The 16,902-nt window shown below is 41.4% G+C and overlaps 1 protein-coding gene across 2 annotated transcripts in view; it reads left to right on the top strand.

Annotated features, from left to right (window-relative positions):
* Nucleotides 1-16,683, top strand: part of CEP41 (centrosomal protein 41) — a 53,930-nt gene extending 37,247 nt beyond the window's left edge. For both annotated transcript variants that reach the window (XM_047695712.1, XM_047695713.1), the window contains 8 exons: nt 3,037-3,098; nt 4,006-4,075; nt 9,445-9,595; nt 11,694-11,845; nt 12,253-12,320; nt 13,635-13,749; nt 14,213-14,428; nt 15,120-16,683. In XM_047695712.1, the coding sequence (XP_047551668.1) occupies nt 3,037-3,098; nt 4,006-4,075; nt 9,445-9,595; nt 11,694-11,845; nt 12,253-12,320; nt 13,635-13,749; nt 14,213-14,428; nt 15,120-15,268 (983 nt within the window). In that variant the 3' untranslated portion in view covers nt 15,269-16,683. The remainder of the gene's footprint in view (nt 1-3,036; nt 3,099-4,005; nt 4,076-9,444; nt 9,596-11,693; nt 11,846-12,252; nt 12,321-13,634; nt 13,750-14,212; nt 14,429-15,119) is intronic.
* The last annotated feature ends 219 nt before the right edge of the window (nt 16,684-16,902 follow it).

Raw genomic sequence — 16,902 nt, 5'->3', positions numbered from 1 at the left:
TCTAAACTTTAAATGGAGCTTGTCTCCCCCCCCTACCCCCCCACACCCAAATACCTCTAGATAAAGTCCTTGAAAATGTTTGCTTCCCTCTTTAGAAGTTTTGGGCTTCCTTTTAGTAAGACAGGAGGCTCCTCTCACTTTGTTTCACACACTTTGTGCTGATTCCCTGACTAGAATTACTTCAGATTCTGGTTTGAGATCTACATTTTAGAAGCTCTTTCCTTCTCTTTCCCCATTTTCTGCTGTAGATGTTCTTTTGGGTCACAAGGGAGGAGAATATTGCCTTGTTTTGTGACACCCTAGACCCCTCACTTTTCTCGGGTTACCTTAGATGCCATGTCTTTCTGTGAAATCACAAACCTTGTTCTCTTACTTCCTTTGATTTGTCTTCCACTGTGAACCCAACTTCCCTTTGCTACTAATGTGTTTTAATAGAACCCTGAAAACGCAGAATTCCTTTGTAATCTGAATATTCTTTCTGCTCTGTCTCAGGAAAATAGACACTCTGTGTCTATTGACTGCTCACAATGCCTATTCTTGGCTTCTGGTGGTTGGATGACACTAGCTGAACCCAGTGTGAAGCATCCTAGATAGTCAGGTCTCTGTCCTTCCAGTAACTCGAGAGAGCCAGCCTGAGACTCCGCACTTACCGGAGAAGCAAAACTTGATAACATATCTGAAACTAGGATTTTTTTGTCTTCATCCTGGAGTTTGGGAGAAGTGAGGGTAGCAGAAGCTCCATTCTTAAAGCTCTGTTCGCCCTTGCAAGGCCAGACTGACAGAGCTTTCCAAGTCAGCCTTTTTAATAAACTTTAAAACTTACTAGTAAAACGTCCAGGTCGATCTTTTATCTCTGAGTAAGAATGTCAGAGAGTCCTAACGATGGCTGTCCTTCTAAACAAGAACCAGGTATGTAGAGTTCAGGTTCAAATGTACAGCGGGGTTCTGAGTGCCTATGAGAGGATCCTCGATATGCCAGTCAGCAGAATAGACGAGAGCCTATTTTTCGTTTGAGATCATTTCTACTTTGTCAAAGGGGATTTGGATGGGTACATTTTGTACTGGGAATGTGAAGAAATAGAGAAGTATTTCAAACTATGTAACTACTTGTCAGTGGAGAAATGCCACAGAGCAAGCTACTTAAAAATTGTTGACTCTCTTGATTGGCTTATTTTATTGCCACTGTGATGGACATAAATGACTTTTGGTGGGCAGGTTGGTGGTAGTCTTGGGTCTGCATCCTCCTGGGTCTTAGAGGCTCCTTTGCATCTAGGTTTGTTACCTTGTTGTATTCAGAAGAAGCTATTATGAAATTTATCTAGAAGTAATGGTTAGTTATTAGCCACCTGTCTCTCTTTGAGACATCGCAGAGCAGAGAAGCTTGACTTCATTGTAACAAAGAGTCTTGATATAGTGACAGAAGTCTAGTTTTTAAAGTACTATTATTTCCTGACTCTTGAGTCATAAGGTGTTTTGGTCAACCAAACCAACATCCTCCAAAGGACTCATTCTGTGTTGGTTTTTGGATAATTCACGGAAATGATTAGTAACACCAGGTAAATAGTTTTAAATACCTTTAATCCTTTCCTTTGTTGCTAGGAGTCTCAGTTTATGCGACTTCTACCCTGTGAAGGCCATAGTGATTATCCACCTAACCTTGAGTAATTCGGAATTAATGAGGAAGTACTTAAAGAATCATGGCGCCAATATAAAAATGTAGAGATGAAGGGAAGCGTGAGGGGGGGTGGGAGTTCCATGCTGAAAACTCTTCAGAATTGGCAGTTATCTTCAGGAAATTTTAAGGAAGCTAACTTTTAACATGCCTCTGTGGGACAGATACTAGATCGTGTGAGACTGGCTAAATTTTAAGACCTTTCAATGTGATATGAAGAACTGTTAACAAACAAGCCTAAAAGTTGCCCCCATTTGAGTCATGTCTCAGGACTGTCAAGATAGAGCTGAATAAATACTGATGTTTCAGGAGGATGATTTTTTTTTAACTGTGGTTAAAAAGAAAACAACAACAACAACAACAAAAAACACCTAACATAAAATGTACCATCTTCACCATTTTTTTAAATTTATTTATATATATATTTTTAAAGATTTTATTTATTCATTTGGCAGACAGAGATCACAAGTAGGCAGAGAGGCAGGCAGAGAGAGAGGAGGAAGCAGGCTCCCCATGGAGCAGAGAACCCAATGTGGGGCTAGATCCCAGGACTCTGGGATCATGACCTGAGCCAAAGGCAGAGGCTTTAACCCACTGAGCCACCCAGATGCCCCCCTTTTCACCATTTTTAAATGTGACACTGCTGCACGACAGAACTCGGGAACTTTTTCATCTTGGAACACTGAGTAGGTGGATTTTTACGGGAGTGGAGTTGTGGAGAAACTGATAGAAAAGATTATCAGCACCAGGCCTAACTTTGTGCCCAGCACAGTGGCAGTGGCGGTGGTGATTGGGGCGGAGGTGGGGGGAGGTTGTCCTGTGTCTCCAGCATAATTTGTAACCTCAGGAACAGAACCGTTCTCCCTTCAGGGCAGAGTTAGAATAATCGGGTGTGAATGTCTTACCAGCTGTTTGACCTGGGGCAACTGAGCTTTTCTGGGTCTCTGTCCTCATTTGCAAAATGCAGGCGTTTATTCCCCCCTACCCTCTTTGTTGGGAAGAGGATTTAAAGTGTCTTATAAAATGCATGTAATACAACAGTGGTCAAAAGAAAGAAAGACAGCAGAAGTAAAAGGGGGAAATGGTAAGCAGATAGAAAAAATGCAAGGGGTAAAGTCACCAGACACAAAAAGATGACTTATAAATTGACTTTAGGCTTCCTACCAGCCAAAGCAAAGGAGGGAATATGGAGGTGATAAAAATGTGTGGCACACTTCATTTTGACCATACCGTGAGGATCCTATATGAGATAGGATATGTAAAAACAAATCACTTGAAAATTACACTAACTTGATGGGTAGAAAGAATGAGTACCTCTAAGAAAAATATACCTAGAAAATTATTTGTCCTATCCTACTTTTCAGATTATAGATACAAAAAGGATGAGCTTTTCAAGAGACTAAAAGTTACAACTTTTGCCCAGCTGGTAAGTTTAACTAAAATCCTTTGGAGTAAAGACTCTAATTTGCGCTGGTTTATGTGAGTATTTCGAACGCCACGCTAGGTAATGTTTGCAGAAGAGTTCCTTCTGATTCTTTACACCTACGGGAGGATTGATGTGTGGTGTGTGTGCTCGCTCAAGGGTAGTATGAACAGTCTTCTTTGGTAAGAATTTTATAAAATGCACATCCTGCCTTTCAGACATAATGCTATGGCTTAGGTTTGTTTGTTTTCCTTGCACCCTTTAACTTAATATTTAGAATCTAGAATTGTGGTCTTTGGATTGTTTGGATGTTTTTCTCCGTGAAACCAGGTGATTGCTATGGGCTATTTGTTACTTTGGGAAAGTCACTTTCTTCTTTCATTTGAAAATTACGGACAAAGTGTCTCTTGGGCCCCCCAAACATGAGTTTCATTGGTGTACCTCAAGGTGGATCTTGGGTCATAGGAGCTGAGCTGTGAAAAGTGCTTTAAAAACTGTGTATAGGTATACAGTGTTGTGCTGAATATGTTTATAATTACATTTATTTCCTCATTGCATGTAGAGTTGTTGATTCAGTTCTGTCATTGTAAGTACTGCACGTTGAGACTGAAATATATATGATTATTTATTCACGTTTCTTGTCCCCAATTGCCCTTTTGGTCTTTTTAGTTTATTAAGTGATGTTTTAAATGAAGCTTTTTTTTCTGGAACCATAATTTGCGTGCGGTATGATTACCACTCCCAAAATAAGGAGGCCTGAGATTTAGTCTCCAGTGGAGGACACTGACGGTTCCTTAAACCCAGAGATCTTTGATGTTTGATGTTTCCTCATCTTTTATAAAAGACAAAATTGCTTCTGTTTAAAGACAAACATGCATGCATCTATACATTTCATTCTTTCTTCTATCAGGTCATCCAAGTTGCTTCCCTATCTGATCAGACACTGGAAGTGACAGCTGAAGAGATTCTAAGGCTAGAAGGTAATGGGAATCAAGGATGTGGGGTAGATAAGTGATTGACCCTTTGACCGAAGTGCTTGCCCCGTCTGCCTTCGCTGTTGTGTTCACAGAGAGCTGGGACTTTGATGGATCTATTTGCAATTAGATTGTTACTCTCTGAGAAAACGCTATCTGGTGCTTTAATTGTTAATTCTTATTTATTTTCAAAAGCTGTCTGGTTTTCTGGCTCTAACATTTGTAGTTTTAAATGTTTTTGATGTGTTTAATATACTAATTACTTTCCAACAAATATTTTTAGTGCCTTCTCTATATGCATAGGTCACAGTATTAGGTGCTAGCAGACCACAGAGATGAACAATGCCCGCTCTGCTTACATGGAGCTGGTAGCCACAAGTGTGTGTGCTGGATGAGGAGAGCAGGAACAGAAGCACAAAATCATGAACGTGACAGAAATTCATAATGGAGAACTGGAGAGAAGCCATCATTTGTTGAATATATATTGCTAAGTACTGCACTCAAGTTTTCTTATTTAATCTTATCGAAAACTCTAGAAGGTACACTTGAGAGATGAGAAGCCCAAGCCTCAGAGGTTACATTACTTGCTCAAGGTGACACAGCCAGTAAGGAATGGGTGCAGGATACACAGATTTGCAGGTGTCTCGTAACAATCAGTGTCTTTGCTATGGGAGTTCTGAGGAAGGAAAGGTACTTTCCAGTTAGGAAACTGAGATAGGCTTCCTTAAAAAGCTTTTGAACTGGGCCATAAAGGAGGGTAGCATCTCAACAGGGTGCAAGTTAAGGGTGAGGTTCTTACAACCTGAGCAAAGAAAGGCATGCGGAGAATGAGAAGCTCCAAGGGAGTTTGGGGGACAAGTCATCCAGCCTGGCAGCTGCGGGGTAACCAAAAGTTGGGGGTGGAATGGGTGCTGGGTTGGAGGTAGGGCCAGGAAGATAGGCTTCTAGAAGCTCCAGGTTTCCTTTCTGAAACACTGAGTGGAAAATAAAACCTCTTAGTTGTACTATAATGAAAAAGAATACACAGAGTTAAGGTCTTTATTTTATCCTGAGGTACTCAACCGTCAATGTGCGGCTGTTTACTGAAGGGAAATGTGTTCTGTGAAGGTTGATGGAGGCCAGGAATCTGACTTCTGATTTCAAGACAAGTTTCTCAGGAAGTCCGAGCCCTGGTTTTGTGCGACTTAACTGTCATCTCCCTAGGCTTGTTTTTGTTAGGGAGGATAAAGAGCATCTGACAAAGACAGGAATTTATCTCTGACAGATGCCTCTCACACGGCAGAAAAATAAGGGCTCTTTGTAACAGAGATAATTGAGTCTCCTCATAGAAGTACTCCCAATTTTAACCTGGTTATATAAGTACCTGGATTTGGTCCTTTAATTCATTGCAATTGCAGCACTGGAACATATGGGCACATGCAATTTTCTCTTCTGAGATGAATTTGCACAGCAAAATAGGCTCTTATAAAGTAGGACACCATAATGTGTGAGTAATATTAGTGTTTTTCTAGTGCTCTACAAAGAATAATAACTCACTCAGAAATGCCTGTAGAACAGATTGTATGCATATTGGCTATTTTTGAAGGAATAAAAAAAAAATCTCCTTTTGTAATATTTATTGTTTTTTTCCTGACTTAAAAGTGTATTTCTAGAAAATTAGAAAACAGCAAAAAAAAAAAAGAAACCAACTATATAAAAAAAATTAAATAATCCCTGCTAACATTTTGCTGTATTTTACCCCTATCTAACTGCCCAGCCAAATCCCTTGTCTTTGGGCATACTTGTGAATTGTGCTGTTTCAAATTAACATTTTGTCATGCATACTATCCTGTGTCATTAAATGGGTTCAAAACCTGAATTATGAAGGTTATGTTGTCATATAATGCCTGTCCTAGGAATATACCATAATTTATTTAATTATTCTCCTATTGGACATTACAGTTTTTCTGATTTCTCACTATTATAAAACAATGCTGTAATGTAAATACATAAGCGTCCGTGTGCTTCCGATTGTTCCCTGAAGATAAATGGCTGCAGTGGTCGAAGGATAGAACCGTTTGAAGATGCTGGATGCTGATTCCACATTATCTCCAGAATGGTTCTTCCTGTTCGCATTCCCAACAAATAAATGAGAAGACCTGTTTCTCTTCATCCTAGGCATTGCTGAATATTTATCATTTTTGCAAAAGTTTGCCAGTTTGGTAGATGAAAAGTGGTATCTAATAATTTTCCTTTGAATCTCTCTGATCATGACCTTTGTTGTACGTATGTATTTGTTGGTCATACCTGTTTCTTCTGAGAACATTACATGTCCTTCCCCATTTTTTTCCTCTTGTACGGTATGTCCATCTTTTACTGATTTGTAGAAGCTCTGTATATTAGGATATCTTTAAATATTGGAAACCAGTACAGCCTTGAAAATGAATGAGAAAAAGCTTTACTTAATGATTTGGAACAGTTTTCAAGCTATATCATTAAGTAAAAATAAAACAACAAAACAAAAAACCAAAGTGTAGAGCAGTATGAATGGCATTCTCCTGATATGTAAAAAGGGGAAGAAATAAAATAGATGCTAAAGTCCATGGTTATTTTATTTCTGGAAGGAGACATAAATCTCTGAATGTAGTTCCCTTGGGAGAGGAGCCTGAGGGTCTATGGGTCTGCAGTGGGAAGGGACTTCCCTTTCCCTATTAATAGTTTTATCTTGTTTGCATTTTTACCTTGTGCATGGGATCTTTTTTCAATTAAAGCACTAGGTAATTAAAAAACACTTTGTAAATTAAGTATATTAACCTTTTCTCATGCATCTAGGTCATAGATATTTTTCCTAATTTGTTACTCACCTTTTAATTTTCATGTTGGTTTTTGACATACACGAGGTTTGTTGCCTTTTTACAAGATTAAATCTATTAGCCTTTCATGTTGTGTTTTCTTTTATTGCCTTAGGCTCATAAAATCCAAAACAAGATAAATGATTCACCTGTACTTTCTTCTGTTAGCTTTGTTGTTTGTTTGTTTTCCTACATCAATCTATTTGTTAATATTTTGGTATATGATGTGAGGGGGCTTTCTAAATTTGATTTTTCTAGTTAGTAGGCACGATATCCCACCATCATCTACTCAGTCGTTCTCCCTTTACCCACTGATTTGTGATGTTACCTTTAACATATATATTAGCTTTTTATGTATATTCTAGGTTTTATTTCTGTGTTCTCATATTCCATTGTTCTGGTTTGTGGTTCAGCATTCTTTTGGTCATTTATCTTTGCAATATATGTTACTATTTGCTAAGGCATAGTCTCTAAATTACCCATATGTATGTATGCATGTCTGTGTGTGTATATGATATGTAATATAAAATATTTACATATATTTTATATTACATATATAATATTTTATATATATAAATTTTGTTTCTCTTTCATCTTTAAAGTCCCTTTAAGCTTTTCAGAAATCCCATTGGGATTGTTTTATGTCTAAAAATTAAGTTTGGAAAGAATATCATTTCACTTTTAGTCACCCAGTCAGGAATGTGAAGGTCCATCACTGTCTTCATTCAGATTGTCTTTAATGTCTCTTAAGTAAAATTTATAGAAGACCTATAAAGGTTGTAAGTTTTTACAGGTCCTTTACATGTCTTAATAGGCTTATCTTCGAGGAGAGGATATCTTATATTTGCAGTTGTTACTGTAAACGAGATGCTGATCATATTCCTTTCTAATTGGCATATTAAAAAAAGTAGTTTTTTAGTATTTCTTTTTTTTTTTAATTTAACCACATACTTATTTCCCTTATGTTCATAGGATTCTTCTGAAGTTTCTATGTATATATATATATATCATATGCAAAGTAAATGTTAATATTCTCTTCAATAACTAGGCCTCTTAGTTCTATTTCTTCTCTCACTGTACCAGTTAGAATAGCGAATTCTCAAACTTTTTGGTATAGTCTCCCTCCACACTCTGAAATTGAGGACCTCAAAGAATTTTAGTTTATGGACATTATATCTGCTAATATTTAGGATATTAAAAATTTTAACTGAGAACTTAAAAATATTTACTATTTCATTTACAAATAGTGATACTGAACCCATTGCAAACATAAATAACATTTTTATGCAAAATAGTTGTATTTCCAAAACGAAAAAAAAGTTTACTGAGCATAATATCGTTTTATATTTTTTTGTAAATCTCGATGTCTGATTGAATAGTAGACAGCTGATTCTCATGGCTTCTGCATTCAGTCCATTGCAATATGCTGTTTGGGTTGAAGTACATGGAGAAGATCTAGCCTCACATGGATCTGTAGTTGAAAAGGGGAGAATCTTTTAATAGCCCTTTCAGATAATTGTGGATACATATCTTCAATACTATACTAAAACCTAGTTGTAATGTGGAACCTGAAACCATATCAATGCGGGTTTCATACTCTGTTCCATTAAACCCATCGGTCTGTCGTGTACTTTGAATTAATCTTACCCATGCATGATTTTATAACATCATCCATTGGTCATTTGGAAAAGATTGATTCACCGAGTTATGAAGATCTTCCAGACATTGACAAATTTCATTCATTACAATATCCAAAAAAATCATATTTATTAAACCCACCACCTATCTTATCAGAAAAGTCTTTAAGTAAAGGGAGGCAGTCAAGCTCCTGATGGCACAAACAGGGTTTCCAAAATTCTGATTTTTTTTTCAGAATTGAATCATCACAACAGATACCATCAGTTGTTTTCCTTGTAATCCGCTGAGATCATTTTTGAGAAAATGTCTGCCACGTGCACGAGTCTAAGTAACTATAATTTTTCTGTCAGTTTTCCTTCCACGTAAAAATGGTGTTCAGGGCAAAAGCAGCACTAATCACACTAATACTTTCCCTCGAGACAACCATGGTGCATCTTGGTTTGGAGCCGACTTGCTATATGCGGACTCCCCATTTCATCCCACGGAATATTCAAAAGGTGTATACTTAAAGATGAGATTTAATAGAATCATGATTATGGCTCCACTGGGGACTTTTTCCCAACGTGACTGTCCTATTTATGAACCGAGCGCATCCATGATGGTGAACAAATATGACGGTCACTAATAAAACCCGGTGCCTCTGCCCTGATTGTGGCTCAGGTGCTCATGGTTGTAGCCCCCATCACTTTGGCACCATCCGTGCAAATATCAACACAGTAGGAGAGACCTCGCAGGTGCCCCTGAACAGGTCTCAGGGACTCCTGGGGTCCTAGATGTTAGAACTTCCCGGACAGTTTTAAAACCATGATGGAATTTCCCTGTCTTGACCTAATTTCAAGGGGACTGCCGCACACGTGAATACACTCGGAGGTCAACTTCACTTATTTATCCCTTTGCAAATCTTAGACCATGAGTCCTCAACGACTTCAGAGCCCGATGACAGGGAAATCGGTGCCAGGACCAACGGGAAGGGGAGCCCCGGGGAGCAGTCGCCAAGCCCCATGCAGGTCCTAAGCAGCACGGGAGCAGGGGACTCCAACCGCTCGACTCTGCAGAGGTACGCTTATCGCTCATCGGGTCCAGGGTTTTCCCTGCATTTGACTTCATACTCATCTGGGTAACAGTTTCAGTGATTTAGTCGCCGTGGAAACAGACTGGCAGTAGTCAAGTCCTGAATTTTCACCGCAGCCCTTCTAATTTTCTCTTGGTATAAATGCCACCGCCTGAATCTTTTCACAGCATCTTAGCGAGGATGAGAGTATATTGCTAGGAGAGCATTCATTTCCACTCCCTAATTCCATCCTTCTCAGCCTTCCTGGATGCAGGTTTGCTATTAGGACTTAGCTTTACAACTACTATCTTCTGATTCCCACTCCCGCCCCCTTTTCTGTCTGCCACAGCTTATAATTACCCTGTCTGGAATCAGAGGAAAAATAGAGTGCCATACGCCCTGCTCTGATATTACGCAGGTGCAAAGGAGCGTGAAAGCAGCCTCTGGCATCAGTTCTCCAACGACACGGGACTGGTCCACCTTGCTGCATAGACTACGATGCTACACTTTCTCACAGATATTAGGTGTTGATTATAGGTTGGTGCTGATTTTCAGCACACGACCATCCCTTCTACAAGCAAAACAGTTGTGCTAGAGAAACTAAGTCTGCTAGAGAATGAATTGCTATCAGCAGTACCACTATTATTTTTTTAAGATTTAATTTATTTGAGAGAGAGAGAGCACAAATGGAGGGGGAGGGGCAGAGGGGAGGGGGAAGAAGACTCCCCATTTAGCAGGGAGCCCCATGCGGGGCTCCATCCCAGGACCCTGCGATCTTAAACGCAGCCAAAGGCAGACGCTTAACCGACTGAGCCACCCAGGTGCCCCAGTACTACTACTATTTTTTTTATAACTATTTCACGCAAAAACTCTAAAATTGGAATTAGCCATGTGGACCAACAAGACTTCCACTGAGGGTGCAGCTTCATAGGGAATAGATTTTCTTCTTCTTCGGTGCGACAAAATGGGCCCTTGCTGGCATCTAGTTACAGCATGAACAGGTCTAAGTGCAGAATTTGATTTTCCCGTGCGGGGAGAGGAGCCATCAGGGGACACGTCGTCAGATTTGCCTGGGAAGGGCGTCCTCTTACTTCAGTACAGGCATTTCACTCCTTGCCCTTTTGTTCGTAACACCCACTCCTCTTAAGACTTTGATTCATATTTTTTACCACATTTTGTCTGTAATCTTAATATGGCAACCAGTTTTATGACCTTAGAAACATAACTGTCAATGGCGAGCTCATTCATTTAATCCTAGTGTTTCCTCTGTCTCATTATATGAATGTCACCAAATCTAAAAGCCTCTTCAGCCTCAACACTGTCACCTATAAACTGGGAGTAAGTACAGATAACTTTTGAAGACATTAAGGGTCAAAATATCTATCGGATAAGTCATTGTATAAATAGATAAGAAACATTAAAATGATGTTGGGTTGTTTTGTTGTTGTTGTTTTTAAAGATTTTATTTATTTATTTGACACAGTGAGAAAAGGAACACAAGCAGGGGGAGTAAAAGAGGGAGAAGCAGGCTTCCCGCTGAGCAGGGAGCCCAATGCGGAGCTCAATCCCAGGACTCTGGGATCATGACCTGAGCTGAAGGCAGATGCTTAATGTCTGAGCCACCCAAGCACCCCACGTTGTTGGTTTCTAGTGCATCTAATGTACATAGAAAGCCTTCCTTTTTCCTGTCCTACCAACCTTATTCTTTCCCATTTTGTTCTGATTTCTTATACTCCTCACAATTCCATTAGATTAACTGTTGGCCTCTTTCTTTCTCTGAATGCTGTCCTTGTTGCTGGAGGTGGCATGTGCCCAACGGTTTCTGCCCCCTCAGCCATGCTAATGACCTAACATGCATTCTCTGAAGGTGAGTATGGATGGATGCCTGGGTCCCTTCCTCGGGGCCCAGGGTGCTAGAATAGGAATCCATACGGCCCTGCATTCAGAGGCAGAACCGAGACACCATTTCCGTTTTCCTTTTTCTTTGAATGAAAGAAAAAGATGAAAAGACACTGAGCACTCTCTGACTCTTCTGAAGAAATGCATTTGACCTTGAAGGCACTCACCCCTGACTAGTTTCTGCCGACCTTCTTTTCACTTGCAGCGTCATCAGTGGTGTTGGGGAACTGGATCTAGACAAAGGGCTAGTGAAGAAAGCAGAGCCCACCACCAAAGACAAACCTTACCCCGACTGCCCCTTCCTGCTACTAGATGTGCGAGACAGAGACTCTTACCAGCAGTGCCACATTATTGGAGGTAAGAGAGAGAGGAGGCGTTCTACGTCTCACTCCAAGAACAGAGCCTGTTCTAGAGTCCTGGCAGGCTGTAGCCACATCCCAGGGCAGCAGTTAAAGAGATTTTCTGTTAGCGGGATCCATCATGGGAATCTGGAATTGCGTTCTGCCATAATGCTCTTGAGAGAGGCTGGTGACGTCCCCAGATGGCTCTGGGGCCCAGTGCTAAATGTCCTCAAAGGTGACATGAAGCTTCCTAATGTGTTCATAGTGCCCTGTTTCTCTTCTCTCAAAAAAGTATTTAGGTTTATGGCTCGAGGATTTTGCAAGTATGTTTCCTTGAGCTTTTAAACTTTAAACCAGCTGGGAATTTGGGGCCAAGTTGTACAGAGAGCTACAAACTGCCTGAGCTTTTTCTTCTCTTTGCAGCTTACAGTTACCCAATTGCAACTCTGTCTAGAACAATGAACCCTTATTCAAATGACATTCTTGAATATGTATCCTTTGTTGCATTTTAAGGAGTTGGGTGGTTTGAGGACTGTAAGAGTCAAACTTATCATGAATCATGCTCCTAGGGAAAAAAAAAAAAAACTCTGTAAAGGACCTTTGATATTAATTAGCTTACTTAGCATATTTTAGAATTTGGATTCTTAGCTGTTGCTGAGTACCCTGACCAGCCTGGCAGATGCTTCCAAGCCATCCCGCAGTGGGCCAAAAAACATTAGGTTAAAGTCTGTGATCTGTTGAGAGTTAGTCCTAAGACCTTTTTTCCCCTCAAGAAAGCTTCCCCAACTAAAACTTCAGAGATAATTTTTTTTTTCTTTCTGTCTTAAAATTTTTTCTTTCTTAAAATTTTACTTAATTTCTTTGCTCATAAAAATGACACAAATAGAAAATAATTTAAGCACTGAAAAATATAAAAAAGATTGATAATCGTACAACTGAACAACTCTGATTATGTTTTTTGCATATTTTATTTCCAGTTGTCTTCTCTGTATTCTTTTTAACAAAGGAAAAATCATACTGGAGATATAATTTAGTATTTTGACTTTTCCTTAGTTCATAGTACAGTGTATTTCTCCAGGCTAATCCAAGCTCTTTATAAATTCCATTTTTGATGCAGCACATTATCTCGTCTTACTATATACTATACTATGATTTACTAAACTCTTCCTCTCTAATGGGCTTTTAGGTGGGTCTCCTTTTTTTTACTAGCATAAATAAGGCTGCAGTGGACCCATGGGACAGAGAGGTTTTCTATTTCCTCACCTGTGAATGGAGATTGTCATACCTTTCAGGGCCGTGAGGATAAAAGAGCTAAAGGGTGTGGGGTGTGGAGCTAGTGCTGTCTAGGACCACGGTGATACTCGTTTATTTAAAAAAAAAAAAGAGGGCGCCTGGGTGGCTCAGTGGGTTAAGCCGCTGCCTTCAGCTCAGGTCATGATCTCGGAGTCCTGGGATCGAGCCCCGCATCGGGCTCTCTGCTCTCTCGGGGAGCCTGCTTCCTCCTCTCTCTCTGCCTGCCTCTCTGCCTGCTTGTGATCTCTCTGTCAAAAAAAAAAAAAAAAAAAAAAAAAAGACAACATGAAGCACAAAATTAAAAAAAAAAAGAAAAGAAAAAGAATACCAGCTCATGTGGTTTCCATGACAAGAAAAAAAAAACAAAAAACAGAGAGTACTGATGTGCAGAATAAAGAGTGGGGTTGTTCAACGCTCTCTGAACTCAGGAAGGTGACCCTAGACCATTCCTTGTTCCTTGGGGGTTTCTGGGTAGTCTAGTGCGGGCGAACCTTAACTCCTGTGACTCTTAGAAAAATGCCCACGGCAAGGTCATCATTCTGTACGACGATGACGAGAGGCTAGCCAGCCAGGCAGCCACCACCATGTGTGAGCGGGGCTTCGAGAACCTCTTCATGCTTTCCGGAGGTGAGTGGACTGTACCCTGTTTGGGATTGAAAACACAGATATTTGGACTCACAACCCTTCAACCCCCTCCCCATCACCCTTTACCTGTGCACGCTCAGAATTGCGAATTCTAGAAGGAGAGAGAACCACGCTGGCTGCAAAGGGTCAGGAGTTCTGTGAAACTTCTCTTAGCTCCAACAGCACATGTTTTTAATTCCTGAAATACTGCTGTTGCTACAGGACTCTGGGAGAAAAACCTTAATGCTGAAGACTGGAGCAAAAGGATTTTTGGTGGAATTCTCAGAATCCCGCCTAACCATGGACATTTTCTGGTGGAATCTGCTTCATGGTGAAGCAGTTAAGATGTCCCGTCCTTGTGTTGGCTCGGACTGGAAGACCAAAGATAAGGAGACAGGCAGCTGCCTTCCCAGGCCCTCGCCTCACCGTGTTAACGCTGCTTTTTCTGATGCTCTTTCACACCCAGGTCTAAAAGTCTTAGCTCAGAAATTCCCAGAAGGACTGATTACGGGTTCCCTGCCAGCGTCTTGCCAGCAGGCCCTTCCTCCTGGTTCTGCCCGGAAACGATCGAGCCCCAAAGTGCCACCCCTACCAGCTGAGAATAAATGGAGATTTACCCCAGAAGACTTAAAAAAGATAGAATATTACCTGGAAGAGGAGCAGGGTCCTGCAGACAATCCTAGTAAGATATTTTGACCTTTAGAGATCATGTTTTCCGTAGACCTTTGAGATTTGCAGCTTTGAACATCACCTCCTCGTACGAAAAGTTTGATCTCTTATATTCAGTCTTAAAATATTTGTAGGGGATGGGGAATGTGCGGGTGCTGTGTGGGGAGGGGTGAGACAAGGGGTGGTTGTGGGAAGAATTAGACATTGCATATAGACAGAGAAAGAGAAAGGGTTTATCAGTCGGATAGCGTACGTATTCCAGGCAGAGCGGAGGGGCTAAGTTGAGGCACTAGGATTCCCTCTCCGATGGGCTTTGTTACCCTCTGTGGCTTCTGGGCACCTTGAAACCCCATCTAGCCTTCCCTTGAGCACACTACTTTCTCTTCTCTTTCGCCTAATCCCTCCTATACCCATTTCTACCAAGAATGAAGGCCAGGCTAGGCTGGTTGGGGATAACAGAGAGGAAGGGGGAAAAAAAAAAAAAAGCAAAATCTCTCCGGGCTTCCTTTCCTCCCTGCCCCTTCCCCACCTTCAGGCTGATCTCAAGGACGAAGAGTAGGTTTTAGCCTAAAGTAGACCCTGAATAGGACTTCATTAGCTTAAAAGTGGTTGTACCCTAAGACTTCATTAACTTGAAAGTGTACTTGGCAGATCATGCCCAGAGTCATTCTTGCAGCTCTGCCCCTGCCTTCTCGCTCCCTCAGGCCGCCTGAGCCAAGCTAACGCCTCCGGAAGAGACTCCAAGGTTCCAGGCACCCGCAGCGGTCAGAGCCTGCCTGCCGGGGTCCCCACCGGCCCCCCGAACCCCCGCTCGCTCAACAGCGGCCACCTGCAAGGCAAGCCCTGGAAGTAAAGACTTTGTCTGTCTTAGTCAAATAAATACTTTTTCTCCTTTTGGAACCCCTGGGCAGTTCCCAAGTTGGTCATTTTCAGAAACTGCTGCACAGGAAAGACCCCCACGTGTGACAGGCCCTCTTCCCTCTGCCCCGGGGCCAGCACTTGCCTGCATCCAGCTTGGAAGGAGTTTTACAAAAACCAGAGGCATGACAGGCTCTAGCGTCCTCCCTGTTGTTTACAGAATATTTAAGTTTCTGAAACTGAGCAGGTAAAAAAAAAAAAGTCTAATGTTTTAGGCCCTTTAAAAAAAAAAAAAAAAAGGCCCAGCTTGTATTGGGTCCTATCCTGCATTGTTTTGTAAATTTTGTATGTTCTTCCCAGGCAATTTTTTTCACTCAGTGATCTTGGTTTCATGAAGATTCTTCAGGTGGACTTTGGAGCAGCCATCTCGGGCGGGGGGCGGGGTGGGGTTGTGTGGAAGGTTGGGGGGTGGGTGCTTCTCACCTCTCAGCACCCCTAGCTGTGGGCCCACTGGTCTGTCATGAATTGGGAGGCGATGGGGGACACCTGGAGCATTGCTTGGTTTTCAGGTGTGTTAGAGCCACCCTCACACTCCGAGTGTCCCTCCCCGCTGGCTGTTTTCCGGGAACCAGCCCTGTAACGATGCCTTCACACAGGGCATGAGGGCTCCTCACCGGGACGCCCTGTGTGCCGGGCGGTCCTGTGTTGAGGGCCACTGACGCACTCCCACTGCCCACCCCGACCTGCCCCTCATTGGCAGTTGGTCTCCCCATTGTACGTTTCCACTCCCCAGCTCGAGTCCGTCCATCTTGGATGGATAGAAATTATGGCCCCTTGAAAACAGCAGCGTCAGTCGGGCGACCTCAGGCAAACAAGGTGCGGACAACTCCATGGTCCTTTGTCAGGGCTGACAGCCCCTTTAAGCCCTAGCTTTAAAATACAGTATTAGTCTAATTGAGTAATTAGTGCAATTTCCTGCTTACTTTTCATTCTCATGACTGAGCTGTGATTAGGAGGTTGTGATTGTAGATTCTGGTTTGGGCCAGAATTTTGAATCAGCATTAATTGAATTGCTAGGTGACTGACATTCATTCCATTTAATTGGAGGAACAAAAGACCTCAGGTAAGGATGAGGGACTCTGAAATCATCAGGCAAAGGGAAAGAGCCTTGTTAATTTTTATGGTCTGTGATTTGTAGCTGTGATAAGGGACCGAGGAATAAATTGTGCACTTTGTCATGGCAACCGGCTTCTGAAAAGCCAACTGAAAATTGCCTGTCCTTAGGTGGTTCCTGCTGCCGGTAAGATTTGCCTTAACGGGACCATTTTCTTGCCACCAAAAAAAAAAAAAAAAAGGAAGGAAAGAAAAAGAAAGAAAGAAAAGAAAGGAAAAGAAAACAAAGAAAGAAAGTACCACAGTATTTCTGTATTTCTAGCGTTGGGGGCTGTGTTTGTAAGAGAAATAAAGGTAATAAATATCTCAAAGAGACATATGGAAAAATAACTCTCAGATTCAGCCCAGTTCTGTTTTAGTGTGTTTATTCTTCTCTACTTGATTTCCAAAGTGCAACATATTCTGACGCTTTAGAAATCAAACAAACCAGGGACATTGTTCAGATGTCAAGCCGTG

The sequence above is a fragment of the Lutra lutra genome, chromosome 11, assembly GCF_902655055.1.
Source record: "Lutra lutra chromosome 11, mLutLut1.2, whole genome shotgun sequence".
Taxonomy (NCBI): domain Eukaryota; kingdom Metazoa; phylum Chordata; class Mammalia; order Carnivora; family Mustelidae; genus Lutra; species Lutra lutra.
This window is presented reverse-complemented; position numbering and strand designations above follow the sequence as displayed.